Raw genomic sequence first — 16590 nt, forward strand, 5'->3', positions numbered from 1 at the left:
TGTTTTCAACAAGACGAGGATTCAAAATTTCAAACAATTTTTGGGTCATGTTTTAAAAAATTAACCAAAAATCCAAACGGTTAGACGAATAAATGGTTTTGAAAAGATGGAAGGTGAGGTTGGTCTTGGACATGGTTCGTTAATCGAGTCACGGAGCAACGCGCGCCAACGCCGAATGATGTACGCAAGCATCCATGATAACCGTTGGCACAACAATACGAACCGTCTCACTGACCTCCACGTGTACAATACGACACGTGTATCTTAACCATTGGCTTCTCCACTCTCCGAATGTTCCACATAGGCATTTCCTCTGCTCTTTCCGGTAAATTGAAGTTCCGCATCTTCCAGCATTCACTGAGAAAGTTCTCGCCTTCACTTTGTTGCGACGTTTTCTCGTCAACCAAACAGAAAATTGTGCCGCCAGTCTTCTGGAGGATGCGATCTGCACATTACTGGTATCCCTCTCTCTCTCTCTCTCTCTCTCGTTCTCTAACTATCTCTTCGCTTTCGTTTTCCTCTCTCTTAATTCGATCATTTTTTCGATTTTCTCTCGACGTGAAATATAAGATGTTCAAATTTAAGTCCTCTGTTTGGTTGCTGAGAAAATGGAAAACGTAGTGTGGAGAAAAATTAGGGTTTAAGCTTATTCAATTATGTTTTTTTTTTTTTTTAAATCGAAATTGATTCGAATTTCGGATTGAAATCTGTACACAGAGCAATCAGTTGAGCTTAGTAGACTCCCGCTTTCCATTTCTTCGTTCCCAAACAGTATACAAACTGTAAATTCTCGTATAAATTAACTGTTTTTATTTGTTTTATCAGTCGCAAGTTAGAAAAATTGAATCTTTATGCTAATATTTGTCAATTTTTGTTATTGTGTTTTTTCAGACGAAGCTTTGAAGTCCTAGGGTTTACCTGATGCAATCTAGGATGGCGTCAATCGTAATCAAGCTAGGGTTATTCCTATCTGTGCTTTGCCTCATGTTTTTGCGTTCTCAATGTGCGGTTATGAGTATAGACCTAGGCTCTGAATGGGTGAAAGTTGCGGTAGTGAACCTTAAGCGCGGGCAGAGCCCGATCACAGTCGCTATTAACGAGATGTCGAAGCGAAAGTCCCCTAACTTGGTTGCATTTCATTCTGGTGACCGCCTTCTTGGTGAGGAAGCAGCTGGATTGGTTGCTCGGTACCCGGAGAAAGTCTACTCTCAAACAAGGGACTTGATTGGAAAACCCTTTAGTTCCAGCAAAACCCTTTTGGATTCATTGTACTTGCCATTTGACGTTACAGAGGATACTATGGGAACTGTTATTTTCAAAATTGATGATAAAGTGACTACTTATTCAGTCGAGGACCTAGTGGCGATGATTTTAGGTTATGCTGCAAATTTGGCAGAGTTTCATTCAAAAGTGCCTGTAAAGGATGCTGTAATTTCAGTTCCTCCGTACTTTGGGCAAGCAGAGAGAAAGGGGTTACTCCGAGCGGCACAGTTGGTGGGGATTAATGTTCTTGCTTTGATAAATGAGCATTCTGGTGCAGCATTGCAGTATGGGATTGACAAGGATTTCTCAAATGAGTCAAGGCATGTAATTTTCTATGATATGGGCACCAGCAGTACCTATGCGGCACTTGTATATTTCTCGGCGTATAATGCCAAGGAGTTTGGAAAGACCGTGTCAGTCAACCAGTTTCAGGTAATTTCATTCCAATTCAAATTGTTTTCCAACATGTAATATTTTGAACCGATGCTTTCCATAGTTACATTCTACACATGTTATATTGGTTTCACAATAACACAATAACATCTACCGAGTGTAAATAATCGACCAATGCGAATTTCCTCCCTCTGTGTTCCTCTATTTACGGAAGCATAGGTTACTTTTGATTCTCATGAGATACGCAATTATCTCAGCCAGTTCTTTTAAATTTTATTCTCATTTCTCATGTACAGGTCAAGGATGTCAGATGGAACCCACAACTTGGGGGCCAGAACTTGGAATTACGGTTGGTGGAGTATTTTGCAGAGCAGTTCAATAAACAAGTAGGGAATGGTGTTGATGTGAGGAAGTCTCCAAAAGCAATGGCTAAATTGAAGAAACAGGTCAAGCGTACAAAAGAAATTCTAAGTGCAAACAAAATGGCTCCAATATCTGTTGAATCCCTTTATGATGATCGGGACTTCAGGTTGGTGGAATTTAAAGTGTATTATACTCTATTATCCTTGTTCCAAAGTTCCTTTATCATTGTTTATTTATATTAATTTAACTAGTGGAAGCAATGAGCAGAATGGTGAAAGGAGTTCATGTGTCAATTTTTGTTCATGTGGCTGTGCCTTTGGGATGCCACTGTTGAAAGTTTTCATTAACTATTATTTTTACCGTTGCCATACTTCTGGTTGATATGGGCTTTTAATTTCATGATTTTCCCTTCTAGAGCAGTGGAAAATAGGCTATGTTAAGTGTTTGAATTTAAATGCTTTTCACATTGTGCTGGAATTTATCTTTAGTTGTCCAACGTAGTGTACTGAACATAATCGTTATGTAGTTGTGCAACTTATGTAGATAGGTTTCTTTGTGATGCCTCTGTTGCCATTGTTGGAAGTTCTATTATTAATTACTATTTATTCCACTGCTATGCTCTGGTTGATGTAAGTTTTATTATAAAAAGCTTGGTTTACCCTTCTAGATTTGGTGGAAAATAAGCTATGTTAAATTTCTAAAGATGCATATGTTTTCACCCTGTGTACTCTGGCAATTTGTGTCAGATGTCCAAGATAACAAGCTGAACACTATTTATGTCCCTTTCAGGAGCACGATAACTCGTGAAAAGTTTGAAGAGCTCTGCGAAGATCTGTGGGAGAAGTCGCTAATACCTCTTAAGGAAGTGCTCAAGCATTCTGGTTTAAAGGTAGATGAGATATATGCAGTGGAACTGATAGGAGGAGCTACTAGAGTGCCAAAGTTGCAGGTTTGACCTATACTATCTCCCTTTTGCTCTATGGTGATGTCCTACATCACCTTGCTATTAATGTTGCCAATTGAATCTCGTCATCTGATTTTTTATAAAGAGTGATCACAAGAAGGAATTCTCTGTTTTTTTAATGACAGGCTAGGCTTCAGGAATATCTTGGAAGGAAAGAGTTGGATAGACATCTGGATGCTGATGAAGCTACAGTTCTTGGTGCAGCATTATATGCTGCTAATTTAAGTGATGGAATCAAACTGAACCGTAAGTTAGGGATGATTGATGGTTCTACCTATGGGTTTGTGCTTGAGTTAGATGGCCGCGATCTTCAGAAAGAAGATAGCACTAGGCAGACACTTGTGCAACGGATGAAGAAACTCCCCAGCAAGGTAAATAACATGGAAAAAAGTAGCAAGTGTTATGGTTTTATTTTATAGTTTTTCCCGCTAAGTTGACTCACTATGTTTTGGTTTGCTATAAAATAGATGTTCAGGTCCTTTATCCAGAGCAAAAATTTTGAAGTGACACTAGCATACGAGAGTGAAGACCTTTTACCCCCTGGTGCCACCTCTCCTGTATTTGCTCAGTACTCTGTGTCCAGTTTGACAGAGACAAGTGAGAAGTAAGGATTTGCATTTCCAGATTCTGTCTTTACAATTTATTCTGCAGTGTTCTAAAGAAGTTCTACCTATATGTCCATGCAAAAGCATGAGATGAACACTGACAACATTTTATCTTTGTCCTTTCCATTTTATTTAGGTATGCATCACGAAATTTGTCTTCACCCATTAAAGCAAGTTTGCATTTCTCTTTGAGTAGAAGTGGTGTTTTGTCGTTGGATCGTGCAGATGCTTTTATTGAAGTGTCAGAATGGGTAGAAGTTCCTAAGAAGAATCTGACTACTCAGGAGAATTCAACTAATGTTGCACCCAACATATCGACTGAAACTGGTGCTCAGAACACATCAAAAGAAAGCAATGGCAATACTGATGATGGTGGAAATAGTAACAGTTCCAACTCTACAGTAGAAACAGACATCATTATTGAAAAAAAGCTGAAAAAGCGGACCTTTAGGATTCCACTGAAGGTATATATTTATTAGTTAATCCTCTTAAAGTTCTTTCATGCTTCTCAACAGCTCAATAGAAGCTCGTATCTTCTCTTAACTCCTTTATATATTGTAGATTGTCGAGAAAACAGTCGGACCTGCGATGTCTCCTTCAAAAGAATCTCTTGCTGAAGCAAAACGTAAATTAGAAGAATTAGACAAGAAGGATGCAGAGCGGAGGAGAACGGCAGAGTTGAAAAATACCTTGGAAGGATACATATATGGTACCAAAGAAAAGGTATGTAGGTGCAATCGACTATTTTTTCTTCTCGGCATAAGAAACCATCTTCATTGTATGATATGTTTTTCATGAATATTTACGATGTTTCCAAATATTTCTGGTTTTATATCATGCCCTTGCAATTGTTGTTTGATGAATTTATTAATGTAGTTTGTTTTGTATTTTCTCTCATATCATGCATCTGAGGATATTGCATTGATTTGCTTTGTATTGAATCTAATGTTATTTCTCCTTGTGTTTTTGCTTTGATAGACCAAATTATTTTGTTCTAGTGCAAGATTCCCTATTTTAAAGTTTTAGGTCAACAATACTGTTCTTGTTTCAACCTTTTAATGAATTCTTTCTTATACCAGTTTGAAACATCTGAGGAATATGAAAAGGTTTCAACTAGCGAGGAACGCCAATCCTTTATTGGAAAGCTAGATGAGGTAGGATTTCTTTTATGCACCACAAAATTCTGCTTCATCGTATATCTTTGACTTAATTTTTCTATTTAACATGTTATCCATTTTCTTAGGTGCAAGAGTGGCTTTACACCGATGGTGAAGATGCTACTGCTTCAGAGTTTCAGGAACGCCTAGATGTGCTAAAAGCTATTGGTGATCCGATATTCTTCAGGTATATTTTTACTTTAAGTTTAACTGAGGGTACTAATGCGTTCACCAAGAAAAAGAATTGGGTGTGGTTTTTTTTTTTTTTTTTTTTTTTTTTTTTTTTTTTTGAGAAGAAACGATAACACTTTTATAAATAAAAACAAGAATTACAAAATAGTGGTTAAGAAATCCACCATGTAGCAAAGCTAGCTAAGACCTCTCAAACAGATCTGATTACAAGTAACATAACCTCAACCAAAATCATTTTACAGCTGCTAACATATCCCACACTGTATGAGAAAGGGAATAATCCTTGAACTCATTCGAAACTGATGCCCAGTATCTTACTCTACCCCACAGTTCTGCTACCCCCACTGCATTATAATCCTCAAAATTTTGGGTGTGATCTATAATTCTCAGATGTATGAATTTCTAATAGTTAAGTCCTGTGTCAAGTGAATGCAATGTATCTGATCTGATGAATTCTTGGGTGCAGATTCAAAGAGCTCACTGCTCGGCCAGAAGCAGTGGAACACGCTCGAAAGTACCTTGTTGAAGTGCAACAGGTAATTCAGACACTTATTATTATAAATTATAGATTATTATCAAATGCTAGTAATTGAACTCGGGCGTATCGTTACTAAACAAATAAATAGACTTTAGTTTTACATGTGAAACAGTTGCCATAAAAGGTCAATTACCATTAATATTTAAAGAGCTATTCTGCTATTGCAATAAAGTTCACACCATTACCTTTATGACCTTAGTAAACTATGAGATGTGACATATTCATTTATCTTTTCCTCCTCAATGTTTGCAGATTCTACGTGGATGGGAGTCAAACAAACCCTGGATTCCGAAAGATCGAACAGATGAGGTGCTTCAATCATACATGATCCAACTTAAACTCTTTGTGAATTTGTAAATAGTAGTTGTAGTAATGATCTAATTTAGGTGCATTTGACGGCCTCTGATGCTTAAGGTGTGGGAAATTTATGTGTGTTTCCAGGTTGCGAGTGATGCTGACAAGTTGAAGAAGTGGTTGGACGAGAAGGAGGATGCGCAGAAAAAGTAAGTAATTGTCGTTGCTGCATTGATTTTTTTTTTTTTGACATTATTAAGGTAACTTGTTGATGTCAACTATGCATGCGCATATAATCTTACATGCTTATAAGTGATGTTTACATATACGCGTACAGTGTAGTAAATTAAAACAAGGCATGCTGAAGGGGGGTAAAATAAAAGTTTCCCATTTAGGAATCATGCGGAGAAAGCCCATTTCCCTTTGCCTGATATGTTGCTTTATGTTTACGAGTGTTGAATGTACCATGTGTACTGTGTTGCACGTTTGTGCTGAATTTTTTATTTGGTTTGAAAGTATTGCTCTTTTCGTTTATAAAAAAAAAAACCTGCAGTTAGCAGTAATTTAAGTGCATAATTTCACCTGGTTCATGATTTGTTTCAAATTGATTTTGTCTACCGACTGATATCTAGTCTGCTCTCCTTGAATAACTATAAGTATGATAACAAGTTTAGGGCAGTCCTTCAATGTGCTTAACCTAATTTTTCTCTACCTTGAAGGACTCCTGCACATAGCAAACCAGCATTCACATCGGATGAAGTGTTCGGGAAGGTGTTTGATCTGGAAGATGAGGTATCATTTCGTATCTGTTTCTGGTTGAGAAAATAAATGGAATGCGATCCCGAGCTATTTCTATACGATTGTAATGCTCTTATTGATGACTTTATCTTTGTCTAGGTTGCTAGAGTCAACAGAATCCCCAAGCCAAAGCCTAAAATTGAGAAACCCACAAGCAATGAAACCGAGAGCAGCGGAGAAAAAGTTAAGGATTCTGACTCGAGTTCTGATAATTCTTCACAAGATGACCAGAAAGCCGGAGACTCAGATGACTCAGCAAATGAAAAAGTTGAGTCTGAGGGTCACGATGAGCTGTGATCTAATCTAATTGACATGTCAATTAGCCTTAGTTAACTGCCTTCCCAACCACCGTGGATTGGCATCGATACGGAAGAAGGGAGAATGCACCTGGAATTTTCAGACGTAAGAAAAGAGTAGAGTTGAGCATGGTTTTCAGCTGCCGTTTGGCGGTCTGAAGAATAGTTGCTCAAGAACGACATCTCTCTTGTTACTTATACTGCTATCATCTTATACCCACATTACGTAGGGGCACAGATCGATTTTCTGCTTTGCCTCGTTAGAGAGAAGTTTTGATCTGCATCAGACGATGTGATATTGATAGGGGGGATTTTGGCTGTTGAGGAAGACTCTGTACCGTCTTATATTCTTATTTAAGAAAAAAGATTAGTCCTTTCTTGAATTTAGTTTGTTTTCTATGCTGTTAAAAGGAAAATAATAATTACCCGTCTTTATTAGCCTCTCACACACTCTTATTTAATTTGTTCGGTGTTTTCTTTATTTAGTCAGATGGTCAGAAATAAAAAGAGATGTGCAAGAATGCCGAGAAGTTAATATGGGTGTGAAAATCACCTCCCTTCTAAAATGATAATTAGAAGATTTTAAAAATAACGTAGCCAAGTTAGAATCCTCTTCTATAGTTCTAGTTTACGTTTCAGAATAACGCATCTCTCAAAAAATGTATGTGCATCATTTATTTGGAGTGTGAATAACACTTCCCTCCAAAATTTAACTATAACACAACTGCCATTCAACTGCTCAAACTACAAAGCAGCACTTTTTTCTTCCGAGTCGCCACCAGTAAGACCAAATGAGGCTGAGATCACTAGGTGAAAAGGGAAGCCAAGTCTTCAACCAAAATCTGAAGATTACCCGGTTGGGGAACTCTGGTAGGATCGACGAAGCGGTTAAAGTTTTCTCACAAATGACTCAGAGGAACACAGTAACATACAATTCTATGATCTCTGCTTATGCTAAGAATGGTAGAGTTGGTAACGCGCGCCAACTGTTTGATCAAATGCCGCACAGAAACTTGGTTTCTTGGAACACTATGATTTCCGGGTACCTGCACAATGGCGAGGTCGAGGAAGCTTATAGGATATTTATTGACATGCCGAAAAGAGGCCTTTACTCGTGGACTTTGATGATATCTTGCTATACACGTAGTGGCGAGCTTGAGAGCTATTTGATTTGCTTCCGGATAAGGGGGATGCAGCTTGTTGGAATGCAATGATTGCAGGGTATGCAAAGAAGGGGAAGTTTGATGAGGCTAAGGGTTTGTTTGATGAATGCCGGCCAAAAATTTAGTTTCCTGGAATTCAATGCTTGCAGGGTATAAGAAAAATGGGGAGATGCGGCTGGGAGTGAAGTTTTTTGAGGAAATGCCTGAGAGGAATGTGGTTTCGTGGAATCTGATGTTGGATGGGTTTGTTGAGGTTGGTGATTTGGATTCTGCTTGGAAGTTCTTTAAGAAGATTCCAGACCCGAATGTGGTTTCTTGGGTCATGCTGTTATGTGGGTTTGCGCAAAATGGGGAGATTGCAAAGGCAGAGGATCTCTTTGACAAGATGCCAAGTAGAAATGTGGTTTCTTGGAATGCAATGCTTGGAGCCTATGTTCGAGACCACCAAATTGACAAGGCTGTTAAATTATTCAAGGATATGCCCGAGAGGGATTCTGTGTCGTGGACAACAATGATCAATGGGTATGTTCGTATTGGTAAGCTTGACGAAGCAAGGCAATTGCTTAACCAAATGCCATACAAGAACATTGCAGCACAAACAGCAATGATGTCTGGCTACGTGCAAAATGGAAGGATGGATGAAGCAAGCGAGATCTTCAGTCCCATTTCCATCTGTGATGCTGTTTGTTGGAACACAATGATTGCAGGCTATGCTCAGTGTGGGAAAATGGTTGAAGCTCTATCTCTTTTCCGAAATATGATTAACAAGGACATTGTTTCTTGGAATACTATGATTACTGGTTACGCTCAAACAGGACAAATGGATAAAGCAGTTGAAATCTTTGAGTCGATGGATGAGAGGAGCGTAGTTTCGTGGAATTCTCTGATTGCAGGTTATGTGCAAAATGGGTTATATCTGGATGCACTAAGGAGCATTGTGAAGATGGGACAGGAAGGGAAGAGGCCTGATGAGTTGACTTTTGCATGTGGTCTAAGTGCGCATGCCAATCTTGCCGCTTTACAAGTTGGAAAGAAACTTCACCATTTGGTTGTGAAGTGTGGTTATGTAAATGACTTGTTTGTCAGCAATTCCCTGATTACAATGTATGCTAAAAGCAGGAAAGTTGTGGATGCTAATCTTGTGTTTGAAGATATCAAGTGTGGGGATATTGTTTCTTGGAATTCTTTGATATCTGGGTATGCTCTAAACGGAGATGGTGAAGAGGCAGTAAAGCTCTTCAAAAAGATGCTAATAGAAGGGATGAATCCAGATCAGGTGACCTTTGTTGCGGTGTTATCAGCATGCAGTCACAGTGGGTTGGTTGAGTGTGGTTTAGAAATTTTTAAGAGCATGACTGAAGTTTACCTTATTGAAACTCTTGCCGAACACTATGCTTGCATGGTTGATCTGCTCAGTCGTGCAGGGAGGCTAGAGGAAGCCTTTGAAATGGTGAGGAATATGAAGATCACGACAACTGCTAGAATATGGGGTGCATTACTTGGAGCTTGTAGGATACACCGGAGTCTACTACTTGGAAAGTATGCTTCTGAGAAGCTCTAAGAAATTGAACCCGATAAAGCTTCAAATTATGTGCTCTTGTCGAACATGCATGCTGAGGCCGGAAGATGGGACGAGGTTGAAAGAGTCAGGGTATTAATGAAAGAAAGTAGCACGGAGAAGCAGCCAGGCTGCAGTTGGATTGAAGTCAGAAATCAGGTACATGCTTTTCTCTTCGATGATCTGGCGCAGCCCAGAACAGCAGAGCTTGCAAGCATATTGAAGAGTCTAACCACAAAGATGAGAAGCACCAGTTACTTGTCGACACCTTATGATTACAAAGATTTACAAACTACGACAAATGGTAACTGCCTTTTCGCTCTCGCTAAGCTATTAACATTATAGCATTTATCAGTATATAATCACACGGAGTATTCATTTGTAATTTTATCAATTGTTCCTCAGTTGCATTGAAACGACTTGTGTTACTTTTGAATAGAGAACTCATTATTGCCAAGGAGATATCTAATCCTCTCCTTTTCTTTTTCTGGGCTTGAACAAAGTACAGGAACAGAAAACACAAGCAGGGTTACTTTTGTCCATTCTCTCAACAAACCCAGAGATTTTCTTCCTTGCCGATTGGAAATTTACAACATGTTCCAAGTAAAAGGAAATCCATGTTCAACTAAATGGAGCAACATCCGGCTTCCACAACGATATATCTGGTATCTTTTAAGCTAAGTATTGGAAGGACCATAGCCGTTCAAATGCAATTTTTGCCATCTCCATGCAATCCGTAGGCTTTCTTGAAGTGTGTACTTGGCTGTCCAATTCAATTCCTGCCTTACCTTGGAAGGATCACTATAAACTTTAGCATAGTCCCCTGGCCTTCGGCTGAGGTATTCAACCTTTATGTCCACTCCTGTCGCCTTCTTGCATGCCTCGACAAACTCCTTCACTGAACTACCTGTGATCAAAATGATCAAAAAGAACTTCAGAAATGCGGGGCCAGCGAGGCAAGGGTAAGGAAAGGATGAAAATAATTTCAACGCAAATGACAGATTTCTTGACCTTTTCCAGTGCCCACATTGTAGATCCCAACCTTCCCCGGTTTTGCATTGGCGAGAGCTTTCACATGAGCATCCACCAGGTCAGTGACATCAATATAGTCCCTCACACAAGTACCATCAGCTGTATCATAGTCTGTTCCTCTGACCTAGAATCAATGACATACACAAAAGAATTCAATTTCTCACATTGATTTTGTCCTTAAAAAGTGTACTGAAAAAGAGGAGGGGAACGGAGGGAGAAAAGTACCTTCAGTCCAGGAATAATCCCTCGAGCGGCATCAAAACATGCACCAGATATTCGTCCCTGCTCACGTAGATCAGGTCGAGGAGCCTCTCCTAGTCTTCCCTCCGGGTCTGATCCTATCACATTAAAATATCTGGATATATAACCGTACATATGTTAGCTTCAGTTATACCCAAAATATACATTTTGAATTCAGAAACGCTTGCGCGCGCACAAACACTTTTCATGGAATTAAGAAGAATTCGCTGCCTACCGTAAGATCATGACTGCCATGTTTGAGTTTTTGGAGAAATCTAGTATGATATCTTCTGCCATTTTCTTTGCTTTTCCATATGGATTGATTGGGACCTGAATTCGTACAACTATGCATATTGAGTATTTCAAAAATTAGCACATCTTGCTACAACTATTAATCTGTGTTGTATTTGGCTTGATACACTAACACAATATTTGAACTTTGCAGTTAACACATGATTAACTGACAACTAAAACTGTGTTACGAAATCTCACTTGCTCGGTTTCTTCGGTGATCGGCATCTTCTTAGGTTCACCATAAGTTGCACAAGTACTAGAATAGATCAATGTTTTTACATTGTGTGCTGCCATTGCCTCCAAAACCAACAGGGTATTTGATGTGATATTGTGATAGTATCTGCAGCAGAACACTAATTGTATGTCATTACCAGGTAAACAAAGACGAAATGGAAACCTAATTAACGTGAAATTGACGATCGAATACCGAAGAGGCTCGACTGTACTTTCCCCAACATAAGCAACAGCTGCAAAATGCATGACAGCATCAAATGCATTCTCTGAGAAGATTTTATTGACCTAAGACAAGAATCAAGGAATGTCCAACACATTGTTCGCCCGAATTCAATTTACTTTGTACGCATATTAGATTAGTTTAAAGTAGAATGTACAAAAGAAGCATAATTAGGATACAGCTTTTGCGTCTCCGAGGTCAGCGTATATGAACTGAAGCCTCCCGGGTTCTGGAAACAACTGTTGAAGAACCCTAAAAGCACCGATGTTTCCTCGAGAGAGATTGTCCTGTGAACATTTTCAGAAGGGTTTTAAATCAACGAATCATGCAACAATTACGAAGAAAAAGCTTGCAAGAATGATCGATGTATACCACTATCGTTACACGGCATGAGTCCTTCAAGAGCCTAAGTGCAGCATGAGAGCCTATGTAGCCAGCTCCTCCTGTGACCAAGACATGAGTGATCCCTGCTTCATGAAAAGAGAACTGCAAAAACAAGTCGAATGTAAAGAAAATGCATCAAAAAAATCAAAACAAAGCGAAGATTAAATCGGAACATACCTTGTTGAGACTGCTAGAATCATGTGACTGCTTGAACATGACAATGCAGAGGGTGATTAGGCCGGCAGCTGCGATAAATTTGCTGGAAAAGTTCCTCCTCCGTTTCGAGACTGGAATATCCATGCCCGCAACTGCAACCACAGAATTGGTTCAAAAAACAAATTTGGTACTGAAGCACTTTATTTCAAAGTGCTTGTACGGGAGTAAAAATTGTCTATTTGATGAGTCCAAAGTCTATGCTCGATGTTCCCAATGCTTATCATCCAATTCAATGCCAAACTTTGCCAACTTTAATTAATCTTGCTTTCAGGTCTAAAATCTAAAAGCACTTTGCCGACTTATCGTAGTTACACTCGTGACCTGAAAATGTCATAAAAACAAATGATACTACTGAAATTTGGGGAGAATTTTTTACTGCCTAAAAGAAAAGAACTGCACTTAAAATTTCTGGCCCCGTCTCTACTCATAGAGAACGAAAAACATCATAAATGAATAAATTGAATACGAAAAGGACCCACCTCTAAATTAGAAAGATTTACGTAAGTATAATAAAATTGAACATCCATAAAGACCCAATTCCAACCCAACAAAGAACGTTACCAAAGTATAAAAAAATTCAGTTAATAAATTAGAAGAGATAGGAGTTATAGGCAAAGAAAGGAACGTTACAGAAACATGGAAAACAAAGTGATTTAGACACAACAAAAACATGGAACACAGCTTTCCAATGAACTTTACGCTATGTTTGGATGGGGAAATAAACTTAGAATTTGGGTAAAAGTCAGAATTTATAAATTGATATGCACCAATTCTCTTGTTTGGATCCATAACCATAGAAATTTAGAATTTCTGCGTGGAAAAAAACTTGGAATTTGGGATCTCCAATTCTCAAGTTTAAATTCCATGTAAATAGGTGTCATTTCTCAATATCTATGGTTGAGACTTTACTAATAACAAATTCCGTATTCAATTTCATTGTTCTTTTAAGTTAACCAAATAAGAAAATTCACAAATTCTAGAATATAAAATCTCGTCGTTTCAATTTCTGTCATTTTGAAATTCCTTAGTAATATTAAATTTATTCATCCCTAAGTCACTCAATTTCCGTCATTTTGAAATTCCTTAGTAATATTAAATTTATTCATCCCTATGTCACTCAGTACTACAGTCTAGTAGTATTCTTCTTCACTTGTAAGTGAGAGGTCTTAGATTCGATTATCACCAAAGGCGAATTTGAATTGCATTATTGCTAGCCCATTGTGAGGCTAAGTTTATCCCCTCCCTATTACTGTAGATAATATCGTTTGTTAAAAGGAAGAAGAAAAAAAAAAAAAAAAAGGACCCTAATAACTGAAACTAATAATTAAGCAAGGGCTGAAATTCATGACAAGAACCTGAGGAGTCTCGACTGCCACACAGAAACTGGTCACCTCAGAAACGCAGAAACCGGCCCGTCGAAACGAGGACTTGGACTTGGTGTTTGAGAATATAAAACGTCTCTAGTCGTTTCTGTATGCTTACATTGGCTATATATATATATATATATATATATGAAGGCTGAGGATTAGGTGGAATGTATATATAGGGTAAGTTTGAGAAAATAAAGAAGTGTCACCAAAGTTATGAGTGAAAAGGAAAGAATAACTGCCATGAATATTCGGGGGGAGAGAGAGAGAGAGCGACTTTGGACGACGTCTTCCTGCAGGTCTTTGTGTTTCGTTGAAGTGAAGGAGAATGTATACAAACACGTTTCACGTGCATGCACGAGGTTCAGGTCAGCGGCTTTAGCCTCTCTCCTGGCCTTCTGCCTGTGAATTGACCGGCCTGAGCTCGCAGCTTTACGATCTCTGCAGCTCTCAGTGTTAAAGGAAAGAAATCTCATGATCTGATTGAGAGTGATTGTAACTTCTGATATTGTCAACTCTTGTGATTGAGTGATTGTAGGATGTAATTAGCTTGATTATAGGTTCTGTTTACTTAGAATGGCTTATAGGCTTTGTATAAAAGTTCTGCCCGTGTATCAATATTCTAATATGAAATATACAAACTCACAATTTAATATGGCATCAGAGCACCGATCCTGGTGACTCTTTCATGCTTCCGCCACCACAAACACAATAACCACCATAGCCTTTCCGTAATCTCTACAGCTCTCCCATAAATACCATTGACCACAACATGACAGAACCAGTCAAACCCAAAAACAATAAATCAAATGAGAATCTCATGGAGTTCTCAGACCCATACATCATTCATCACTCAGATCACACTGGACTTGTACTGGTTTCCAAAACTCTTGATGGAAACAACTACGGGCAATGGAGCCGTGCCATGCGCATGGGTCTCAGCGCAAAGAACAAGATTGGGTTCATTGATGGAACCATCAAGGCTCCCTCATCACTGGACGCAAATTATGCAGCCTGGAAAAGATGCAATGACATGGTTACATTATGGATTGTGAATTCAGTCCACTCAGACATAGCCGGCAGCATCATGTACACCGAAACTGCTGCTGCAGTTTGGAGCGACCTCAGAGACAGATTCTCACAGAGTAGTGACTCGAGGATCTACCAGATTCGACAAGAAATTGTCGAGAATCATCAAGGGCAGCTCTCTGTTTCTGCCTATTACACAAAGATGAAGGCCTTATGGGATGAGTTAGCGTCATATCATGATCCATTCGATTGCACTTGCACAGGTTTGAGAGGACTTGCTGAACGGGAAGAGAAAGAAAGAGTTATGCAGTTTCTGATGGGATTGAACGAATCCTATGCAACTGTACGAGGCTCGATTCTGATGATGAGTCCACTACCTGATACACGCAGAGTCCATGGCCTCATTCTTCAACATGAACGGCAGATGGATGTGGCTAGTCGTCGCGATATGGGGACATCCTCACATGTGATGCAAGTCCAGCGAACTTCTGCATTATTCTCATCCAATAACAAGACCTCCAACACATTTTCACGTAAGTCACTCAAATGCACTTACTGTGATGGAGATGGACACTTGGTGGATCGTTGCTATTACATTATTGGGTTCCCAGAAGGACACAAATGGCATGGAAAAACTGTGAAGCCCAAGAATAAGAGAGGAGCAGCCAACAATGCCGAGGCTATCAACCCTACCACAACCACCAAGACCAATGTTTCTGATGGTCCTACATTCACTACCGAGCAGTACAATCAAATCATCGCCATGCTTCGTAACAGTAATGGACAGCCACTTGCCAATGCAACAGGTATTTTCTTGCCTAAATGCAATATAGCACAAACAGATCCACATTCGAATCTATGTTGGATTGTTGATAGCGGAGCCACTGATCATATCTCTCATTCGCCACCAACACATAACATCATAGATGCTCAACATGACTATGTTGGCTTACCAAATGGGGGGTAAGCGGAAATAAAAAGGATTGGTTCAATGAAATTGTCACATGAGTTATCTCTTGATAAAGTTCTTTATGTACCAAAGTTCCGCGTCAATTTATTGTCTGTTAGTAAATTGACAAGAGCTTTGCGATGTATAGTGACGTTCTATCCTGATTTTTGTGTTGTGCAGGACATGGATACGAAGAGGGTGATTGGCCTGGGCAAGCATTTTGATGGGCTCTACTACCTCACCCCGACACAAAATCCTCACCTTGCCAACCACATTTCCCACACCACAAGTCTATGGCATCGGCGCCTTGGGCACCCATCATCCACACCTTTACATTCCTTAGCCAAAACTAATGCTGAAATAATGTTTGATTCCAAACACATTTGTGAAGTTTGCCCTTTAGCAAAGCAAACTCGTTTACCTTTTCCTACTAGTGAAATTAAATCTTCCGCACCATTTGATTTAATTCATTGTGATATTTGGGGTCCTCACAAACATCAAACACACTATGGGGCACGATATTTTCTCACTATTGTGGATGATTTTACTCGTTTTACTTGGGTACATATTATGAATTTCAAATCCGACACACAAACATTACTAAAATCCTTTTTCTCTTGGGTCAAAACCCAATTTCATCATAACATTAAAGCTCTTCGTGTGGATAATGGGAGTGAATTTCTTTCCATGCGTCTTTACCTAGACTCATGTGGAACCTCCTTCCAACATTCTTGTTCTTACACACCACAACAAAATGGGGTAGTCGAACGTAAACATAGGCATCTTTTAAATGTTGGTCGTGCTCTTAGATTTCAAGCCAACTTACCTTTAAAATTTTGGGGGGAAAGTATCCAAACCGCTTGTTATCTCATCAATCGTCTACCTACACCCTTGCTCTCTCATAAGTTTCCATATGAACTTTTGCATCATACACCACCTACTTATTCCCACTTACGAGTTTTTGGGTGCCTTAGTTATGCCACCAACCTCACACCCATCACTAAGTTTGACGCCCGTGCTCGTCGTTGTGTTTTCCTTGGT

The 16590-nt window shown here is 39.2% G+C and overlaps 2 protein-coding genes and 1 pseudogene across 2 annotated transcripts; 2 read left to right on the plus strand and 1 right to left on the minus strand.

Annotated features, from left to right (window-relative positions):
• Positions 1-311: 311 nt before the first annotated feature.
• LOC137707586 (heat shock 70 kDa protein 17-like) lies at positions 312-7246 on the plus strand. Its single transcript, XM_068446489.1, has 15 exons — positions 312-458; positions 892-1695; positions 1953-2185; positions 2809-2968; positions 3109-3354; positions 3451-3587; positions 3725-4052; positions 4150-4311; positions 4668-4742; positions 4832-4932; positions 5404-5473; positions 5728-5784; positions 5917-5978; positions 6489-6561; positions 6667-7246. Exons 2-15 carry the CDS (start codon positions 922-924, stop codon positions 6862-6864), a joined length of 2676 nt encoding a protein of 891 aa, XP_068302590.1. The 5' UTR covers positions 312-458; positions 892-921; the 3' UTR covers positions 6865-7246.
• A 127-nt stretch (positions 7247-7373) lies between these two features.
• Positions 7374-9929, plus strand: LOC137707587 (pentatricopeptide repeat-containing protein At4g02750-like; annotated as a pseudogene).
• Positions 9930-9999: 70 nt separating this feature from the next.
• LOC137707588 (UDP-arabinose 4-epimerase 1-like) lies at positions 10000-12374 on the minus strand. The gene is made up of 9 exons (XM_068446491.1): positions 12166-12374; positions 11977-12090; positions 11784-11891; positions 11578-11669; positions 11349-11490; positions 11092-11186; positions 10842-10971; positions 10596-10740; positions 10000-10491 (listed from the first exon to the last, which is right to left on the minus strand). The coding sequence occupies exons 1-9, from the start codon at positions 12286-12288 to the stop codon at positions 10262-10264; spliced, it is 1179 nt and encodes a 392-aa protein (XP_068302592.1). The 5' UTR covers positions 12289-12374; the 3' UTR covers positions 10000-10261.
• Positions 12375-16590: the final 4216 nt, after the last annotated feature.

Source organism: Pyrus communis, chromosome 11, assembly GCF_963583255.1.
Source record: "Pyrus communis chromosome 11, drPyrComm1.1, whole genome shotgun sequence".
In the NCBI taxonomy this organism is placed as follows: Eukaryota; Viridiplantae; Streptophyta; class Magnoliopsida; order Rosales; family Rosaceae; genus Pyrus; species Pyrus communis.